The following is an 18,965-nucleotide window of genomic DNA, read 5'->3' as shown; positions in this document are numbered from 1 at the left end:
TTTTACATACAAATTAAACCCCACGAATTAGAAGGTTACCTTTACAGCTGTCCCAGGAGCTCCCTCAGCTAATCAGCTCTCAAACAGCTTCACACTCACACACACACACACACACACACACACACACACACACACACGGGGAAAAAAAAAAAAACAAGCAGTGGAAAATTTAGACCAGGTCCGACTGCCGAGCAGCGTGAATCACAGCTCAAACAAAGCACCCAGGTTTCTGTCTAGGTGAAGGTGAAGGTTTCCTATTGTTTGCTGGATGACAGCAGGACTCACATCATGCACCAGCCCCACAGTGGCCAGGAGAGTGAGCGCTACGGTATCTCAGGAACACACGGCCCAGTTATTAGCTCAGTACACTGGCTTTATTAGCGGACCACACTTAACTATACAACAGCAGCTGATCCATAAAACTGTGCGACAGTGGCAGCGACGACAACTCGGGCCAGTGTGTGGAAGCCACGCTCGCAGACCTGCTCAGCACTCAGTGATAGTTGGCACTAATTAAAGCTTTGCTCCTGGTAATTGCCCACAGACAAAACTTAATTTTAGGAGGGTTGCTGGGGAAACTCTGTATATTCTGCACAAACCTCCTGTGCAACCTATAATTTAGCAATCCTAGAAGAATCTCAATATAGAAAACTACACAATGTTCATTTATTTAGACGATCCGCTGGTTTTATTTATTCACATTGTTTGGGAAACAAATGATAAGTCGTATACAAACATGTATTTTTTGTTGTCGACTCGTTTCTCCTCCTAACTGCTCAAATGTGTGCACGTGTTTGCAGAAGCTGCAAAACAAAGACGACCCGAGTTGTTATTATGTAAACAGAAATGTGCTTCGATTATAATGACTTTAATTCATTGTTTCTGTTGACTTAACATCGAGCGCAATCATTTTCATGCTGCCCATAATGACTTAATGGCAACAGTCATTACTGAAGGTAATTTAATGGTGGATGACTCAGATGAGCTCTCTTCTAAAGTATTTACGACGTTCCCCAGCTTTCTATGTGAACCCCGTCTCAGTGAGAACTCACACAGCAGTGACAAGACTCGTCACTCATAACTTTAAAAAGTGAGCCGGGACGAAAGCTGGTCCCGCTCGTCACAGCGATCGCCACAGTCGTTTCGGTGGACGTGTGCACAGGTGCAGGACTTAAAGTGTACACACACGTGCACTTTTGGAACGCCTTTGCGGCCGCTTTCATAGTCTGCATTGTGAGCACCCACCCACGACCTCCTTTCTCAGAGCAGCTGGATAAAGTACACTTGATGATGTGCCAAGTGTGCCTTTCCCCCTTTTCTACGGCTGAGTTGCAGCTTTTTATCTTTCTCCATTAACCAGTGCTGAACCACGCACAATGATCTCCCACAGTCTCAGCAGGATGCAAACAGAGTGGAGACACGGGGTAGCAATTGGCCATGTCAGAGAACAGAGGAGCTGCCACTTCTGTTCTGCTTTCATTGACTGGGTTGGTTTGCCTATACAGGCTCAGTACCCCCCCCTGCTGGAGCCTCCGTGCTGTTTTCACAATGTTGACTGCCTCCCGCCAATTTCGAAGGAAGTAGCCTAATAATATATGATGTGGTGTTTTATTTCCAGCTAATCTATTAGCAGGACCGGCATATCAACCGAAAGCTCGCCTCTTCGACTTCCTACATCAGAGTAAACACTGTGGCTGATGGGAAAATGTAAGAGTTACTGCAGGAGAAATACTTGTAAAAAAGAAAAGTTATAGAAACCACAGTGTCATGTGTGAGGTCACATGAAAGCAGTGCTGAAAGGGACCTCGGTGGTAAACTTTGAAGGAGGCACATTTTTCTACAAATTCACATAAAGATGCACCTTTTACAGTCCTGTGATTTTTACCCGCTGGCTGCTCATATACACGACACCGTTAAACATTTGTTAAGTAAATAAATAGATCAGTGTCCAGTTTATTCTTTATAGAGACCGTTTTTTACATTAACATTACACTTCTCATCATTCATGTGAATATGTGAGGAAGCTACAATGTTTTTTTACAACCCCAAAACTGGATACAAAATTACAACTCTATTCTGAATGTGTGTGACTTTTCCTGCATTACAGACATGTTAAGGCCGCTTGCACCACCTACTGACACTTAATAGAAACAAAGTCACACCGTAGTTCCCCCAGCGCTGTTTTGAAACAGCAGGAAAGTATTGTTTGTAAAAAGATTTGAATTGTAATGTTTAGATTTAAATTTGAACTAAAATAACCTCAGCTCTCAGGCAGAGCTGCTGGTATACAATTACTTTTATCATCTGCATCTAACAACGATTTAATTACTGAATCATTTTAATCTATAAAAGGACAGAAAAGATCTAAAAATGTCTAAAATTCCTTAAGTGGCATCATCCTTGATTTCGTCTTTTTAGACAACAATTTAAATGTGTCAGAGCACCACTCGAGTAAACATCACACTTTTTACAAGCTGAATACATATTTGTCATTGTTTTTCTTTAAATAAGGCTACGTTTAATATCCATCAATATCCTTTCATAAAATCGTTGATCTATCAGCTCGTCACAGGAAGCACCTCCGTTACAAGCGGTGGCGTCTTTCCCAAATGTTGTTGGTAGTGATCAACACTGAGAGCTCACATGAACTCCAGTTCTGCCTTTTCAAATTGTCATTCCTGCTTATAAACACAATGGAAACTAGGCCCAGAAAGGTCACGCAGCATGTGTTGGACTTAAAAGTTTGTGGAGGCATCTTAGCGAGTGCTTTGCACTTGACCCACTTACTATCACTGACCCAGTTCCTAAAAACAGATCAAGAAGCCTGCTAGCTTTCTCCAGTGCTCACTTACCACTTGTCAAAAATATTTTTTCAGGACCCAGAAATCTAGAAAATCACAGAGTAATCGCCGCGGCTCATTTAGCAGCGCTTCTACAGAAAAGAAGACGCATAATTATAATTCTCCAAGGCCACTTTTGTACTTTTTGGATTGGCCAACACCAATTAAAATTTGGATAGGAGCCAATGACACAAATGCGACGTGAAATAAGTAATCTGTTGGCAAATCCCTGTTTGCGTTGGTTTGAATATTCTTGCCTGATCACGATGTTTTTTGTCAGTGCTGGAGTCATATCACAAATTGCAGGTTTGTCAGTAAGCAGCACTTCCTTCCTACAGTGAAACACTAAATGCTTAAAAGTAATTCTGTTCAAACTATTTTTATTGGAAATTCTGTACATTTGTTTTTTAAGTCATGAAATTCTTTGGTTAAAAATCACAGTATCAGCTCTCGAGCAACAGTATGAGTCAAATCTCTATAAAAATGCGCACGAGCCGCTCCAGCAAGGATCATCAAGTTCTGTCATGAACCCGGTGACACCACCGCCTGCAGTAACGACCACGCTCACTAGATGGTGACATCTTACTGGCAAAGAAAGTGAGCCGGACCGCTATTGGACTAAAAGAAACCAGAGGAACGCCTCTCAAATTACATTTCAGAGCACCAGAGTTGGCTTTTAAAAACAGCAGCATGGAGGACACGCACTTCAAAGTTTCCAGTTCAGCTCCACTGGGTCAGGGCACAAGAGTGTGACGGTGGACTCCTTGATGACAGATGGACTGAGAGTAGTCAAACAAGCAGATGTTTGGGGACCCTGCGCTCGTCAGCGCTAGAGACGCAAAAGCCAACACGCCTGGCACTAGATTAAAAAGAGAGATGAAGAGAAAACGGGGAGTGTGCGGAGAGGAGAGGCACAAAGAAGAAAGTAAGAAGAGGGAGTGAAAGTGAGAGTGAGCGGCACAGTAGGGAGCAGGAAAGTGGGGAGAAAGGAAAGAGAAAGAGCTCAGATCGGGGGAGGGAGAGTGTTTTTATCCTCATGTGCACTCAGTCAGAGGGGTCACTGAGTGCGATTGTTCCTGGACTGCCTGTCAAAACAGCGTGGCTACCAAAGCGCCTATTCACTGTGAAACGCAGACGCACGCAAACACACATTAGCACACTCACGCCAAAATCTCTTCATCAGTGCTCTTATTAAAAACAACTACTTGACAGCAGCATCAAAACCAGCTTTTTTAATACCTGCGTCACAGCACCACCATCATCCAGCGGCTCTGAGCCCTGTCACAGGCATGCACAGACAAGTGAATAACTGCAGCGTGAAAGAGTGAACACTCACACAAAATGCCGTCTTACCAGATAAAGGAGGAAAGTGTGCAAGCCAGTGCCAAGACCCACAGAGGAGAGGATGCCCAGACCGACCCAGTAGGCACACCACAGCGTCTTCTTCTCCATGTAGCACACATACTGCAGAGGCCAGAGAGAGGGACGGTCAACCACATGGCAGAGACACATGCACAGAGTGTGAAGAAAACAAGAAAAGGGGAAGGGGAGGGAGGGGGTGTGCACAGTGCGAGCAAGGAAGGGACAGAGTGAGAGGAGGTGAGAGTGTGTGAAACAGAGGGTCCTCTAAAGGCTGGGAGAAAGAAAGAGGGAGGAAGGAGAGTGAGGGAGAAACCTGAGGTTGTTGAGTTTAAAGGACAGAGCTGTAGGGTAGGAGTGTTCAGCACAGAGCACCATTATTCTTTCCTGGTGGCAGCCAGCTCTTACACAACAAGCAAACAGAAGAAGCCAAGATCTCTCCTTCTCTGTTCATCCCCCACTATCACTCCATCTATCGCTGCTGTTTACACCGCCTCCTGGAAGCCCGGGCAGGTTGTTTTCAGGGGGAAGCATGGAGTGCGTAGATTACGGGAAGGGGGGAGAAGGTGGGGTGGGGGCTCTGACCAGTGACTCCATTTCCCAGGAAACCCAGGAACACAACAACAGCACATACGCTCTCTGGCTTTACTGGCAGGATTCGGGGAAGCAGTGCCAGCCAAGGGAGATTGTTACGTGTAGTTACTGAGAAGTCATTACACAACTCCATGACTGTAAATAACGCTGATTTTCTTCCCTCGTATTCCAGGGGGCGTTAAAAACAGCAAAAATGTGAGCCGTCTCTGGGGGATTGTACAGCACGGCATGCTGCATCTGGGCATTTAGAAGCATATTTATAAGAAACTGGCAGATACAACCAAGCACGTTTATGCAAACATCAGCTGTCAGACAACAACATACTACTGTCAGATGAAACCACAGATTTCAGGCACTCTACAGCTGATGTGGATGCACGGGCAGGACAACCCTGCAGCAAATATACATGTTGCATTCAGTGCTGCGGTGGGCTAAAGGTGAGGAAATATAATCATCAAAAATGTGACTGCCGCAGGACCAACTACGTTAATAACCTCCTTGCATATGAATATTTAGGACACGCCAAGAAATGCAATATGTGCAGAGTTTTAGTCACCTGGGTGTGTGCTCCTTCAATACGATAGGCAATGGAGAGGAGGGTCAGCAGGGTCAGCAGGCCAAACACAGTCTGTCTCTGCTGCCAGAGCCTGGGTGAAGAAGCAGCGAGTGAAGGTAGACAAACTTGAGACGGAAGTTGGTGGAAAACAAAGCAGAAGGACAATGTTTAATAGGGAAAGTCTGACGCCAGAGGGATCGTCAACAAGGACTTTAGTGAAAGGATTTCAACTTTGGACAAGAGAGACATCTGTTGGAAGCTAATCAAATCACCGCAGGTCTTCACCCATAGAGGCCGTGCTCCCAGATGGTGAACACATCCGAGTAATATGCAGCCTATAAAAGCACGTGCTCGGCCATAAGTGCCGTTACTGTCACCTCGCTAACATGTGTGCAGTGTTGCCAACGTAGCGACTTTGTCGCTATATTTAGCGAGTTTTCAGACCCCTTAGCGACTTTTTTTCTAAAAAGCGACTAGCGACAAATCTGGTGACTTTTTCTGGTGTTATTGGAGACTTATTTATGACGACTTTTTGACGTGAAAACGCGGATCGCTCTTACTCTCACCAAGCAGCGGTGCTGCCGTGGGCACCTCACCCGTGCCAAAGCGCTCACGGGCGGAGGACAGTCCTCCCCCCGCTGCTATCAGGGCAGGAGACGTTCACACCTGTGCGTCCAAACGGCAAATGAATCGCGCATGAGCGAAGCCGCTGCTCCGCACTGACTGTAACGCAGTCAGTTCTTCCTTTACTGTTGTGATGTTTTGTGGATCACAAGGTTTAAAACTACTTATAAACACACACACACACAGTAACTCCACCAGAGCGCCTATTTCGGGTCACTTTTGCCGGTCCAGGCCTGGATAAAGGAGCAGGGTTGGAATTGTGACATTAAAAAAACAATAATTGCTAAAAGAAATTTAATTCGTAGTTCTAAATAAACTCTAAATGCATTTAGGACGTTTTTACTCACTTTGTCTCTTCCACGATGTTATTTCTCTCTAAAACAGCGTAGGTTACAATTACATTAGCATGACCAATTATGCAAATTAGGCGATGACGTCATTTGGCGCCTTCTAGAGACTTTTAGGACAACCAATAGCGATTTTCCTTACTGAGGAGTTGGCAACACTGCATGTGTGGAGGGGAGAAAGTATTCGAGCAACTTAATACAGAGCAGAATGAATCCAAAGCAGAAACTCTCGCGACAGTCGAAAAGACATTTATAGACTTTGAAAAATAAGTTATTGTACAGACGTTCACGTACACTCACCGTAAAAAGATAATGCTCACGTGTTTATTTTGAATGTTAGAATTAAACGTTTTATGAAAAAACTAAACGACAGAAGCTAACTATGCTATCATCAGATTTATGGTTGATGCTAAGCTAACCTTGTTTGTTTGCCCAGTGACCAGGACGTGCACATCTGTAGAAAAGGTTGGCTAGCTGACACATTACAGTCTGTGCGTTTGTTAAAACCGTTTCTTTCACATATTTACTGCCCAAACTGACACGGAGACAATATCGGAGTGAACAGAAGCGCATGCGCGCTGGTCCCAGGTGCAAATAATTAGGGTTGATTAATGGAAAAGTCAGAGTAGCATGAAATTAGCCCCCAGTGAGAAGGTCAGAGCAAACAGTTGTCTCCATGTGCTGTCGGCTTCACTCACTTATTTCAGGTACTGGAGCACACCACATTAGCACTGACATGGAAAACTGGCTCTTGTAGCTAATTAGAGGTTAGCTAATAGAAATAGAATAGAATAGAACTGGAAGCATTCTAATAAACTCAGAATTAATCCATTAAAAATACCTAGGGGCAGCTGCCTGTTTGTGGAAGCCATACCTCTCCAACTTCAATACAGCGGTCGGAGATGGATGTTGCTGTTTTACGTATGTTACTAAAGACCGGCTACATTTATAGCCATTTAACATGTGTGCATGTATATTTTCACATCTCTTTTTCTTATGTTTTTCTTCTCCCTCATTTTCCGACTCACCTCCAGCCTCATCTCTTTAACTCAAGGCTCTGACAGTGAGCTGGCTAAACAACAACAGCTGGTCACAAGCTAACATTAGGCCAGTTAATGTCCAACTGTGTTACACCCACTTCAAAGAGCAGCTAATTGAGACTAACAGCAGCTAATGCGAAGCTAACAGCAGCATTTACTGAAAAGCTCAGAATAGCTGCAACACCTCAACTCCAGATCACATCAGTCAGAAGTAAGGTTCACTGACACCGGCACTGGATTCATTTGACAAAGTTTAAAGCCTCCTTCACAGTAAACAACATACTGACAGTTGAGGTAAACAGTGAACTGACAGCCTACGCTTACTGCAGACGAACAGTGATCGTTTGTCGTACACCTGGTAAAAAACAGAATTCAGTGATCTGCAATTTGGTGACATCTAACGATGAGATTAGGATTTAGTCCAGGTTTTACTCTTGGGCTGTGTTAGAGTATCTTTGCATGATTTAATTTGCCTTGAAGTTTAAACCGTAGGTGGGTGGGGCTTATGTGCGTGCCATGACAGTATCGAGGATATCCCGTCTTTGAAATCACACACATCCAAGAATAGAAAAAAACACTGCAAATGTGTTTTTATTAAGACCAGAATTTCCATTCATTTGACCGTAATGATTTCTCACCACATGCCCTCCCCTATCCTAATCCTGCATTGTTTCACAAGCTACCTACATATTAAGAACAACAAGTGCATAGCCACAAGACAGGACAGTCTGTTGCCTTGAGGACTCCCACATGTTGTAAATTACAAACCGCTTTTAACAACATCCAGGATAAACCTCTCTGCATGCGAGTGCACTAAAGCCCTAATGTGTTTGCATGTGTGCTGGGGAGTAGCAGCTTCTCTCAGTCACAGCGCTGCTCGTGGTGCTTGCGGCTCACCACATCCTCTTGTAGTTTTAGAAAATAAACACGTTGTCCTGACACGCTTAACCGCAAAGGCCCCCCTGAGAGTACACTCTGACCTTCTTCTGGGTTCTTTGTTATTAGGTGTACAAAGACACGTTTTCCACCACAGGGAACATGCTGTCAAGACAAATTCTGACGGAGTCTGAGCTGATGTTGTTGCTTTGTTGGTGGGATCATGCCAGTGTGTGTGGCGGAAAGACTTTCTTGGTAGAAAGGAAGAGGAGTGCAAAGTGAAAATATATACACATGTAAACAGATCCTGTGGTGTTTTTGTTGCACTGTGCTGAAGACTGAAGATAGAACAACAGTTAACTGAGACAATCAACGTTACATCTGATCTGGTGGTGTTTATATCCTTCTTGTGTAAGTGAGGACTGCATAGTGCTGCCGCTTCCTCTTTTTGTGCAATGAAAGCAGCAACTGTCACTATAAATAATACTGAAAAAACTGCTGCTTAAATAGGACAAATCTATGTGCTGATTTCCCAGTGAAACAAACTCACAGGACATAAATGTTTCAAGTTTTTCCTTTTATTCGTCATTAACAGCTGAGCAGATGCAAAGAAGCTATACTGAAACGGTTTGTGCATTGTATCTTACTAATTCACCAAAAGTCTAATGTTACCACGTTGCCTGTTTTAACATTATCATTAATGTTAAAGCTCTTATTGACTGAGCACTCGCTCATGAAGCCACAGGCAGGAACAGATCAGAGACAGTGCAGTCTCACCTCCACGTCCAGCCTTTCAGGGTGATCAGCAGTTCCAGAGTGAAGTAGTGAAGCGTGAGCAGAGGTTTCTTCCATAACACGAGGGCTTCGCGCTCATCCGCGTCCGTCTGTCTCCCGCCATCCGCAGGGAGCCCCGAGTCTTCTATCATTCAAGAACACACACAAACAAATGTGGGCGCGCAGGAGAACCATTTATATACTGGTTCACTTATAGTGTCATTAAGCATTTTTAGACTTTACCTCCCAGCTCCCCATTTTGCTGCTCCTTTACACCCAGTCGCCTCTGAAGCAGTTCACCTTCGGCCCCACACTTTGCCATCTCATTCATCTGGAAGGCGTCCTGCTGAGACAAGAGACGGGCATTGAGCGCAGCGTCGCGCATGCTGATCTGCTCGCCAGATCTGAAAGCGCTACTGGTCCCAAACAAACACAGACTCGCTTTCAATAACACGGAGAACCCCCGAATATTTTCCACTCTCAAGCATGTCTCCATACACACTTGCACACGGGGTAAACAGCTGCTGTTTTTGCTACTCCTGCATCCTGCAGAGCGCCGGTAACCCAGTCAGGCCTGTGCAGGACCTAATAAGTACCTTAATTAGCGCTGATACTGGGAGCGCATGCAAATCTTGTTCATTTTTCTGTGCAGACAACTTTTGAGAGGTTTCTCCCAATTATCTTCAATATGTTTAAATAATAGATTTAACGGTGTAAGACGGTGTTGTGCTTCATGCTTCCTCCCTTCGTTTGTTCACAGGAGATCCACGCACCTCCGTGCTCGTGCCTGCAAGCATGTAAGTGTGTCACTACAGAGCCTCGTGTCTCTCAGGAATCAGTGAGCATCAAGACGGGGACTCTGACACTGAGGTGTGCAGCTCACCATCTGCTGGAATTGCCAGTTCCTCTTGCAGACACACACATACTCTCAGAGCTTAATCCCTCTTTCTGTGCCCTAGCTGTGCACCTCTGGCTGTTTAAAATCTGCAAAAATAAAACTGCACAGCACATGCATCCCAGATGAATGTGAAGTACATAGTTTGTGAGACTTCCACTCAGTGCTTGCTGAAGGTTCAAGGACCTGAACACAAACGTATGTTCAGCATTGGAAACACGCTTCCTGATCGCTGAAACGGCTCACACTGGCAGCTGTGAATAGTTGTCAGGCTATTTTGTGCTACTGAGATGTTGCACACCAAAAAACGATGTCCTTCTTATACATAAAGAACTGCACATAGACTCAGTGGCAGATTTCAAACCTTCAGGACATGTGCTCATTAGAAGCGCTCACTCAATGCTGCAACAAATCATTTGCTCGTTTGCACATGAGAAAACAGAGCCTTGTCCAAGAACCAAGCTATTCATCATATCCTGTGAACAATCCCGACAATAGAAATCTGTGCCAAACCGGTCTGTTTGTGCAAAACATGAACTTTTGCTGCCACAGATGTGTGCTTTATTCTGCAGAACAGCTATTTTGTTCAGGAGTTAAACTGCAAACTGTGCGTCACAGCCAGCACCCAGTAAACAGTTTCATAACGACACTTCTGCTTATGTGAGGCTCATAGCACAGCGCTGCTCCAGCGCCTGATTGCGCAATCGCTTCTACCAAAACAACTCAGACCTGTTGAGTAACTGCGAGGGACAATGAGAAATCCAAGACAGAGCGCACACACTTCCAGATGAGAAATCCAATACGGCGTAATCGATTCACACTTTTGTTAGACACAAATGAGAGCTGCACACTGGAGACGGGTTATGGACTGAGTGCAAAACAAAAACAAAGGCCTTAAATATGACACCAAAGTCTGTTGTAGAAATGCATGATGCACAGAGAGGAAACTCACCGTTCAGCTGGAGTCTCGTCTGCAATCAGCTCTGAGCTTGTAGAAAACAAACCCTGCGGTGGAGCCCCAGTAGCAATGTAGGGCAAGAGCACGCGTCCCCACGAATTGCATCATAACTCGAGTGCAGGGTGTGGTGATGAAGGGGGCCAGTGAGGGATAGAGCAGTGATGCTGGGTTTCTTGGGGGGCACACACAAACACAGAAAGAGGGAGAGATTTCATCTTTTGCCTGGTCAAACCTCCAGAGAGGCAGTCTAATTAAGACTCTATAAATAAGTGGATCACTTTCCTGGAGCGCACTTCTAACACGTCTCAGTCCTCTGCAGGTTTCACATTGCGGATGCATGAACGGCATCGTGTCAAATCAGAAAAAAACAACTCCAAAACTAAGGACATTGCAGTTTTCAGGTCATTAGTAGAGCCCTCAGCTGTCCGCTGGCGTGTTTGAGTTCCTGTCTCATCTCATTTGCCAGAGTTAAAAGAAGAAGTTGTCCAGCGGCTCACTCTTCTCCCACAGGTGGAAGGTGTTTCTGCGAGGGCTCGAACACAGTCCGGGTTTACTGTCTCCTGGGATCTTGTTAAAAAAGCGCAATGATGGGAAGATTGCAGAGCAGGTGTCATTTACCACCCGACCGCACGACATGTGATGTTAAAATGACAAAGTACAGCCTCTGCCTGGACGTGGTAGCTCTGAGTTCAGTTATATTCATGTCAGAGGTCATTTAGTTCATATTTTAAAGAAGCACAAAAACATTATAATAGTTTCAAATGAAAAGTTTTTCCACAGAAATGTATTTGGAGATTTCATTTGTACACGTAGACCTCCGATCTTTGTTTCCTAATATGGAACATATTTGTGTTCTTCATTTGTCTTTGTGTTTAAATCACAATCTTCGAGATGAAATATTGTCTGTTTTACAAAGGTCTGATGGGAAATACAAGCAAAATATCGACCTGTAATACTGTGCTCCTTAGTACTCATCAAACCAGCTGGATGAAAGGCTTATAGTTACACAATCCTTCATAACACAACGCTGTCACGTCTCAGCTTGCAGTCTGATTTCAGTGATGTGGGCAAGTGGACCGGATGTAATCTGATTACTGTCAGATCATGTACAGCTGCTTGTAACAGAAACTAGCTGTTTTGTTCAATAGGGGGCAGTGTTACCTTGAAGTTTAAAAACCTCACTGGGCTTACTGGGGAAGTCCCAGGATTATGTTATGTCTGTATTCCCTGTGCGGCAGTTAATGTCACTTAGAAAGTGGGATGTACCGGTTTGATTAGCTCTCCGTGGGAAAGCAGAGACATGTTTGTTTGTTAAACTACATTTTAACCTGTTAAACCTCCAGCATGTTTAAAAAAGCTGATACCTGGAGATTCAGCAGGATGATGCAGGAGCTCTTCAGGAGTGATGGAGAGAAGCAGGAAAGCATGTGAGTGCTAAAACAGGGCTAAAATATTTGCACTTGTTTGACAGCATATAGCACCTGTTGGTATATCAGCTCGTGTCCTGGTGTGTGTGTGTAGTGAAGTGGAAGCGATCAGGAGAAGACTCTCCAATGCTGTAAGCAACTACAGAGAGGAGAAGGAGCTCTGCTGGAGGACGGGCCGATACCTGGAGAGAAGATAACAAAGGTAAAAAAGAGCTTGTTATTTTAAACCTTAGCAGCTAAACTAGACTTAATGGCAAAGAAGGGACTTTTATATGCGCACTGTTCATGGGCTGTAGTCTCACAAACTGGAATAACGCTGTGCACGTCACTCCTCTGTGGAACATTTCAAAATAAGTTATGGCACCGCTATGATGACATCGTCGATGATTGACTGTGTATCCAGGTCACAGCAACAGGTGGAAACAAAGAGAAAACTCTGGAAGCAGGAATATGAAAAAACATTAATAAGAGAAATGGTGAGAGGCATGCACAAGTGTGTCCTTTTTTGACTTCAGCCAAAAGACATCGGGACAGACGCTGTTTCACCTTAGAGTTCAGGCCTGCTCACGACCCTGTGACCAGCTGGCCACTGTTAAACGTCGCAGATTTCATTGATGTCAAAAGCAAATCACTGGTGTTGATTTCATGTCCTGATTGGAGGCAGAGAATCAGTGGCTGAGACACAAAAATGAACATCTGCCTGCTGAGGCGACGTCTGGGTCTCCAAGTATACTTGTTGTAACGATTTAACACCACATTTTGCCTCTAACGGCTGGAGTCGTGTAAAAGCTGAAAGAATTTCCAGCTAAGTCAGAAACAGTCATGCTCTGCTCCTCTTTCAGCTGTATTATCTCAGAGGGAAAGGTCAGAGAATGAGGTCAGCTATGCAGAAACTGAAGGTAATTTTGTTTCAAATTGCTTCTTTGACCAAATAGCACATTGATAGCTGTAGCAAAGATTTTCTGTGTCCTGTACCACAAACTGGAGGAGATAGTCTTACATAGTAAGGATGAAGAAACACTGAAGGTATGAACAGCTTCATCATTTTTCGGATGTCACGTCTGCTACGAGTCTTTTTGCTGTCAGAGACTTAAATATGAATAAAGTTTGCCGCCTGCGCTCAAAGGTTTCATCTTTTGTCTGCAGGATCTAAGAAAGGAGCAACGAGAGTTATAGAAGCAGCTGGATACCAGGCATGAAAATGAACCTCTGCAAGCAACGTGATCGTTTATGCTGGTTTAAAAAAGTCTCCGTTACTCAGTGACACCTTTAACCAGTAACTGACTACTCGCTGAAACTACTCGCAGCACGCTGCAGTCTTTGATGAGCAGATCTCAGTTTCTATATTACACTGACTTTTCTCCCATCTGTCCGTTCTTCACTGTCACAGAGCTGCACTGCGATTCCAAGAGGAGTCCAGGAGAAACACAAACTATGGTAAACATAGCACAGCGTCATTGTTTAGCATCTTTATGGAAAATGTATTTAAAAGCAGCTTCGCTGCTAGCTCTTCCTCGCCTTCCACTCTTTGGGAAGTGCTTCCTTGCGTTTGAGTGCGTCCACTTTAATGACTGTTTGCAAACAGAGGGGTTTACAGTCCTTAGTTTTGCAATAAAACTCACATTTTAACGGTAATGAATTAACATCTCATATCTGTGGGTCATGACTGGGACTATTTCATAACGAGACACTGAACATTCCTGCGCAACCATAACACGTATTGCCACAAGCTGCTGATTTTGTGCCTTTGTCTTTGCACAGATGCCACAAATAAGATACAACATCACAACATTTGGGCACAAAATGAAAAGACAGAGATGAGGTACTTAACCGCACATCACACTAAAACAGGTCCCTTGTGCTTTGCTGATTTGAGTATTGTGTGTTTGTGCTTAGTTGGTGGTGTAACTGTGTCAAGGTCGTGTGGGGAGTAAAGTTAGGAGGCTTCCTCCTCGGTGTGCTCGTTTCGGTGGCCTCTGTCTGCGTCACTCCGCCTCCAACCTGCGGGAATCCGACTGTGCAGCACACAGCGTCCATCCTGTTTGTTAACAACTAACTGGAATTCATATGAGTCTACACGCCACCTAACGCAGTAGCATTAACATCAGCCAGTAACGGGGCTCTCTCATCTGTGGCTCTCTTCGTGCAGCGCTGTGTCGTTGCTTTCAAGTTAAATAAAAGAGTAAAAAATTGGAAAACTTAGACTTTGAAGGTTTCATTTATTTATTTTGTAAAAGTATGTTGAACCTGAGCCTGTTGGGACACGCAGCACTGAGATCCTGATCAAGGAGGCTCCCCGGCTGTGTTTTCTCTATTACATGATGTTCGAATGATTTTTAAATGGCACTTTCATACTTTGAGTAATGTCTGTAATTTTGCAACAGTGCTAACCACCGTGCTGCCGTGTTCAGTTCAGTTTTATTTTATGGCACCACATCACAAAACTGTTTCCTCCAGGCGATTTATATTGTAATGTAAAGACCCTACGATGATACGGCGAACACAGAAAACAAAAAAACCCAACAATAAGATGACCCTCGAGTGTTACTCCAAACACTGAAAACCACTGGATTCCACTTGGCGACAACAGGAAGGAAATTTATTTGATGCAAAGGATGTTGAAGATGGAGCTGCCAGGCAGGCAGAAAGAGGAAGACCACAGAGAAAGCTCATGGATGAGGTAGAGGAGGACATGCAGAGGGCTGGTGTAAGACGGTTGGAGGGGTAGGGTGAGATAGAGGCAAAGGATCTACTATGGTGGCCCATAATGGGAGCAACTATAAAAAGAAGAAGACCCTCTCTCCTTAATAACATCCTAACTCTCCACCATTCAAACCATTTTAGGACACTCTTCCATATTTATATGGTCATGTATTTGTTCCATTGATATGCTAGCTTTCACAACACTGATTTGAACTAACGAGGCTTTAGACTGAAGCATTTATAGCTGCTTCAGTTCAGCTGAAATAAGACGTTATTTCTGAGGAACACATGAGAACATTTGGTGATTTCAGTCTTTAATAAAATATCAAATATTTACAAAGTATTATCTGTGACACACCCTTCAGATGGGTGAGTTTCATAGTGTGAATCAAAGACCTGTGCAAACTATCACAATGTTTTTGGTGATGACATAACAAATTGGATTTTTGCCACCACCTAAGTTATTCTGCACATTAAGCTCCTTTGTACGTCCATCGACATCTGCATACCTCACTTGTCTTCACTTACTTATTTTTGTACTTATTTATTTATCTTTCATTATTTTTATCATTATTTATCTTGTTCCTTCAACCTAACCTGGCATTTGTGTTTGGACAGCAGAGGAAGAATTTCATTGCACAGAGAAATGCTATTTCTTCTGTACACGTGACAATAAACACTTTGAATCTTTGAATCCTGAACCATTCGAACTATGTCATATTATTTCTTATATGGATCATCTAGCTTTGGGTGTCTCAGACATTATTAACATCATCATACTGTTGGGTAAATATCATATCCATTGTGCTAAATCGAGGAACTCGACGCCTTCTTTGTTTTATTAATGATTTAAAGTTATTTTTTTCTTTGCTTAAAAAGACTAAGAGCAAATATGCCAAAAATATTTATCAGGGCATTGCCCGTCTCCTGCTATTTTGACTTATCTTATTTTATTTTTTCATTGCTCTCCTTTATGCAAAATTTAAATGCCTGCCATGTGAATCTTTTCTGTTTTGTTTTTAAATTGTATTTTTTTCTATTATTCATAATTCCTCTAAGTCTATATTTCTTGTACTTTTGTCATTTGTATTGTTATCACTGTCATCGTCTTTGAGCGTTTGTATTTTCAATTGCTCAATAAATTAAAAAAACAAAACAAACAAAAGCTGTGCAAACGAAACCGCTTCCTGTTGGCTTAACGACGTCAGCAGATGTGTTTCTGAAGAACATGCACGCAGTTTGGTTTTTGTTTAATCGGTTTTCGTAATTTTTTCGGTTATTGATTAAAGAAAAAGCACAAGTTTACTTCAGGCTAGATAAGAAATACCTGGGGAAATGTTTGGTTACGGTAGTTAAAATAATAATTTTAATAAAAATTAGTAATAAATGAAATATAACAAGGAGATTGAATAGGTACAGTGTATAGTTTAAAAGAAATTACGATGGATAAAGCTGGTACATTTCATGCAACTTCGGAGCATCGTTAACAAAGACGAAACAGCTGTTGTGTGACGTCATCACAGAGCGACGGGAAGTGAGGCAGAAGACGCTTCTTCTTGCCGAGCACAGGTATGAAATGTGACCGGTGTGGTCCTGCCGTTTCCTCCTTTCTTCTACCGTGTGCGTCTGTTCGTGTCATTCTGAAGTCCTGCTTTTCAAACGTGTTTGTAACCTGGAGGCTCAAAGTCAGCGAGTGTAGCACGTGAACAGCACGTGAACAGCACGTGAACCAGTGAGAAAAACCCGCCTTCGAACCTCTTTGAAGCAAAGTTCCCGAATTACAGCGCAAAATGGAAATTTGAATATGGACATTTTTTATGCTAAAATGGGAAGACTTATTTATTCAGAGACCTCCTCTGGAGCAGTTACAGTGTATTTCCTGTGTGTGTGTGTGTGTGTGTGTGTGTGTGTGTAGCCCTAACCTGTTTCTGATTTTTCCAGGTTTAAAGTATGGACTTGTCGTATGGCCCCTTGGTCTTGGGTGTAGCAGCTGGCCTCGGCTGTGGGCTCCTTCTTGGTTGGCGCCTTGGGGCCCGCTTTGGCGCAACATCCAAAAGTCTGTTGAAAGGGAATGGCTCTGGAGAAGCAAGCGTGATGGGAGAAGGAGGCGAGTTCAAGATGATTCTGGTGGTCAGGAATGACCTAAAGATGGGCAAAGGGAAAGTTGCTGCCCAGTGTGCCCATGCTGCTGTGTCGGCTTACAAGCAGGTCCAACGCAGGAACCCTGAGCTGCTCAGACAGTGGGAATACTGTGGCCAGCCCAAAGTGGTGGTGAAGGCGCCTGACGAGGACACCCTGATTGACCTGCTAGGCCGCGCCAAGGAAATGGGACTTCCCGTTAGCTTGATCCAGGATGCAGGAAGGACACAGATCGCACCGGGCTCACGCACCGTGCTGGGCGTCGGCCCGGGCCTGGCCGATCTGATCGACAGTGTCACTGGAGACTTGAAGCTCTACTAGAGATCCAGCTTTCAGCTGAGCTACCAGGAGTTTTATTGCAGGGCTTAGTTCAGTAATGACACATTTGTACTTTTACTGTGATAGCTCAGTGACACGGAGCAGTTCTTCACATCAACGGGACGCTCAGAAATATGATGATTTAATAACCTTTGTCCAAATTATGTACTGCTAATGAGAAGATTGATTTGTAGGCACTCATACTGTGATGTTGCACTGAAGCAGCAGAGCAGCTTAAATGAATGTAACATCACAATGGTGCTGAGACTCAATGGCATTTATTTTTTCCTATAAAATAATGTTTTGGGGTTTTTTTTATGTGTAACTAGAAAACTAATTGATGGGGTGCTGATGAAAGCCACAGTTACAAAGCAGAGGTGGAGGTTTTACAGAACAGCAGGTCAGAAAATCACCTTATTTTTAACATGTTTAAAATGAGAAAAGCTTTTGTCTACACGTCAGTCATCATGAGCTGGTCAAATCCTCTAGAAGGTAAAGAAAGATGCGCTGACTAGAAAGGAGATGATGTCACGCTATTAGTGTTCGTAACGCTGCTGTATTAAAATCTGCTTCGTATGAAGCTGTTTCAGTGTGAAACACTTGAAATGTGAGTTTAGAAAAGTGACAAATAAAGACAATTGGATACATTCATGTAACTGAGTTTAAGGCTACAGATCAGAGCCATGTGTGTAAATACAACCAATGTTTCACTGTTGTGCTACGTATTTAAAAATTCCAGCCCTGATAACGTTTTGCGTCTGCCTGCCCACTTTTATGAAACACAGTAACATCTGCTGCCACATCATTAGGTAGTCTAACATGAGTGCAGTCATGTTGTCTGAGCACCGCGATTCTTTGCTTGACCTCGTGTTTTCTGGGTCGGGAAAAGACGTTCACGTTTTAATCATAAGCAATGTTTCTACACTGTAAAAAACGAAGGTGACACTTTATCATCCCACTACATCAAGGTCAGTTAAATGCAGAGCTCCACAAAATCCCCTTCAGCAGCCTACTTGTGCATGTTTCTGACTGAACTGCTGGACACACTCATTGCGTGACATCCAGACATAGCGTGGGATGACCTCACAGCCCGGTGCATCTGGCGTTCACCTGATAACAGGTCCTCCACTTTACAGATGACTGCAGGTTCACACTGAGCACCTGTTACAGACAAAGTCTGGAGATCTCATGGTGAACGGTTACGCCAGCAGCAATAATATCCAACATGACCCATTTGGCAGAAGGTCATTGATGGTCTGGAGAGGTTTATCCTTGGATGGCCAAACAGACCAGACTTGCTGGCCAGCGGTACCCTGACTGCTGTTAGCTACAGGCATGTACCTCTGAGACTGCCTGCCAGACCTTTAGATGGTGCAGTGGGATCCTGCTGGTATGGACAAAGCTCGGCCTCGCGGCCAGCGCGTTCCTCTGACATGAATCCAATTAAAACCTATGGAACATCGGCTATTTGTGCATCTGATGACAGCATAGAATTTCAAATTGAATGTTATTAAT

At 43.8% G+C, this 18,965-nt stretch overlaps 2 protein-coding genes and 1 long non-coding RNA gene across 8 annotated transcripts in view; 2 read left to right on the top strand and 1 right to left on the bottom strand.

Moving 5' to 3' along the window:
• The window catches only part of LOC102200032 (vacuole membrane protein 1-like), a 48,086-nt gene extending 37,037 nt beyond the window's left edge, over positions 1 to 11,049 (bottom strand). For 3 of the 4 annotated variants that reach the window (XM_005740341.1, XM_005740343.1, XM_005740344.2), the window contains exons 1-5: positions 10,858 to 11,049; positions 9,254 to 9,353; positions 9,014 to 9,155; positions 5,350 to 5,440; positions 4,194 to 4,304 (exon numbers count right to left, since the gene is read on the bottom strand). In XM_005740341.1, coding sequence (XP_005740398.1) covers positions 4,194 to 4,304; positions 5,350 to 5,440; positions 9,014 to 9,155; positions 9,254 to 9,341 — 432 coding nt within the window. In that variant the 5' untranslated portion in view covers positions 9,342 to 9,353; positions 10,858 to 11,049. Of the gene's footprint in view, positions 1 to 4,193; positions 4,305 to 5,349; positions 5,475 to 6,739; positions 6,891 to 9,013; positions 9,156 to 9,253; positions 9,354 to 10,857 lie in introns of those variants that run through there. The other variant, XM_005740342.2, reaches the window with a different exon arrangement.
• Positions 11,050 to 12,350: 1,301 nt separating this feature from the next.
• Positions 12,351 to 14,521, top strand: LOC102199759 (uncharacterized). 2 transcript variants are annotated; one of them, XR_311928.1, is made up of 5 exons: positions 12,351 to 12,492; positions 13,133 to 13,189; positions 13,437 to 13,727; positions 14,052 to 14,112; positions 14,187 to 14,521. It is a non-coding gene; the product is annotated as an uncharacterized LOC102199759 (long non-coding RNA). The 2 variants fall into 2 exon arrangements; XR_311927.1 differs by having other exon boundaries at positions 14,052 to 14,521.
• Positions 14,522 to 16,445: 1,924 nt separating this feature from the next.
• ptrh2 (peptidyl-tRNA hydrolase 2) lies at positions 16,446 to 18,484 on the top strand. Of its 2 annotated transcripts, none has more exons than XM_005740339.1 (2): positions 16,446 to 16,562; positions 16,935 to 18,484. In XM_005740339.1, exon 2 carries the CDS (start codon positions 16,944 to 16,946, stop codon positions 17,451 to 17,453), a length of 510 nt encoding a protein of 169 aa, XP_005740396.1. In that variant the 5' UTR covers positions 16,446 to 16,562; positions 16,935 to 16,943; the 3' UTR covers positions 17,454 to 18,484. The 2 variants fall into 2 exon arrangements, with proteins under 2 accessions (XP_005740396.1, XP_005740397.1); XM_005740340.1 differs by lacking the exon at positions 16,446 to 16,562 and adding an exon at positions 16,570 to 16,725.
• The last annotated feature ends 481 nt before the right edge of the window (positions 18,485 to 18,965 follow it).

The sequence above is a fragment of the Pundamilia nyererei genome, unplaced genomic scaffold (assembly GCF_000239375.1).
Source record: "Pundamilia nyererei isolate P.nyererei 1_Seehausen unplaced genomic scaffold, PunNye1.0 scaffold00099, whole genome shotgun sequence".
NCBI lineage: Eukaryota > Metazoa > Chordata > Actinopteri > Cichliformes > Cichlidae > Pundamilia > Pundamilia nyererei.
The sequence above is the reverse complement of the archived record's forward strand: the minus strand, read 5'-3'. Positions and strand labels throughout refer to the sequence as shown.

Bases quoted from the DNA above. Each gene is read 5' to 3' on its own strand.
- ptrh2 (XM_005740339.1), top strand. From the start codon at position 16,944: ATGGACTTGTCGTATGGCCCCTTGGTCTTGGGTGTAGCAGCTGGCCTC.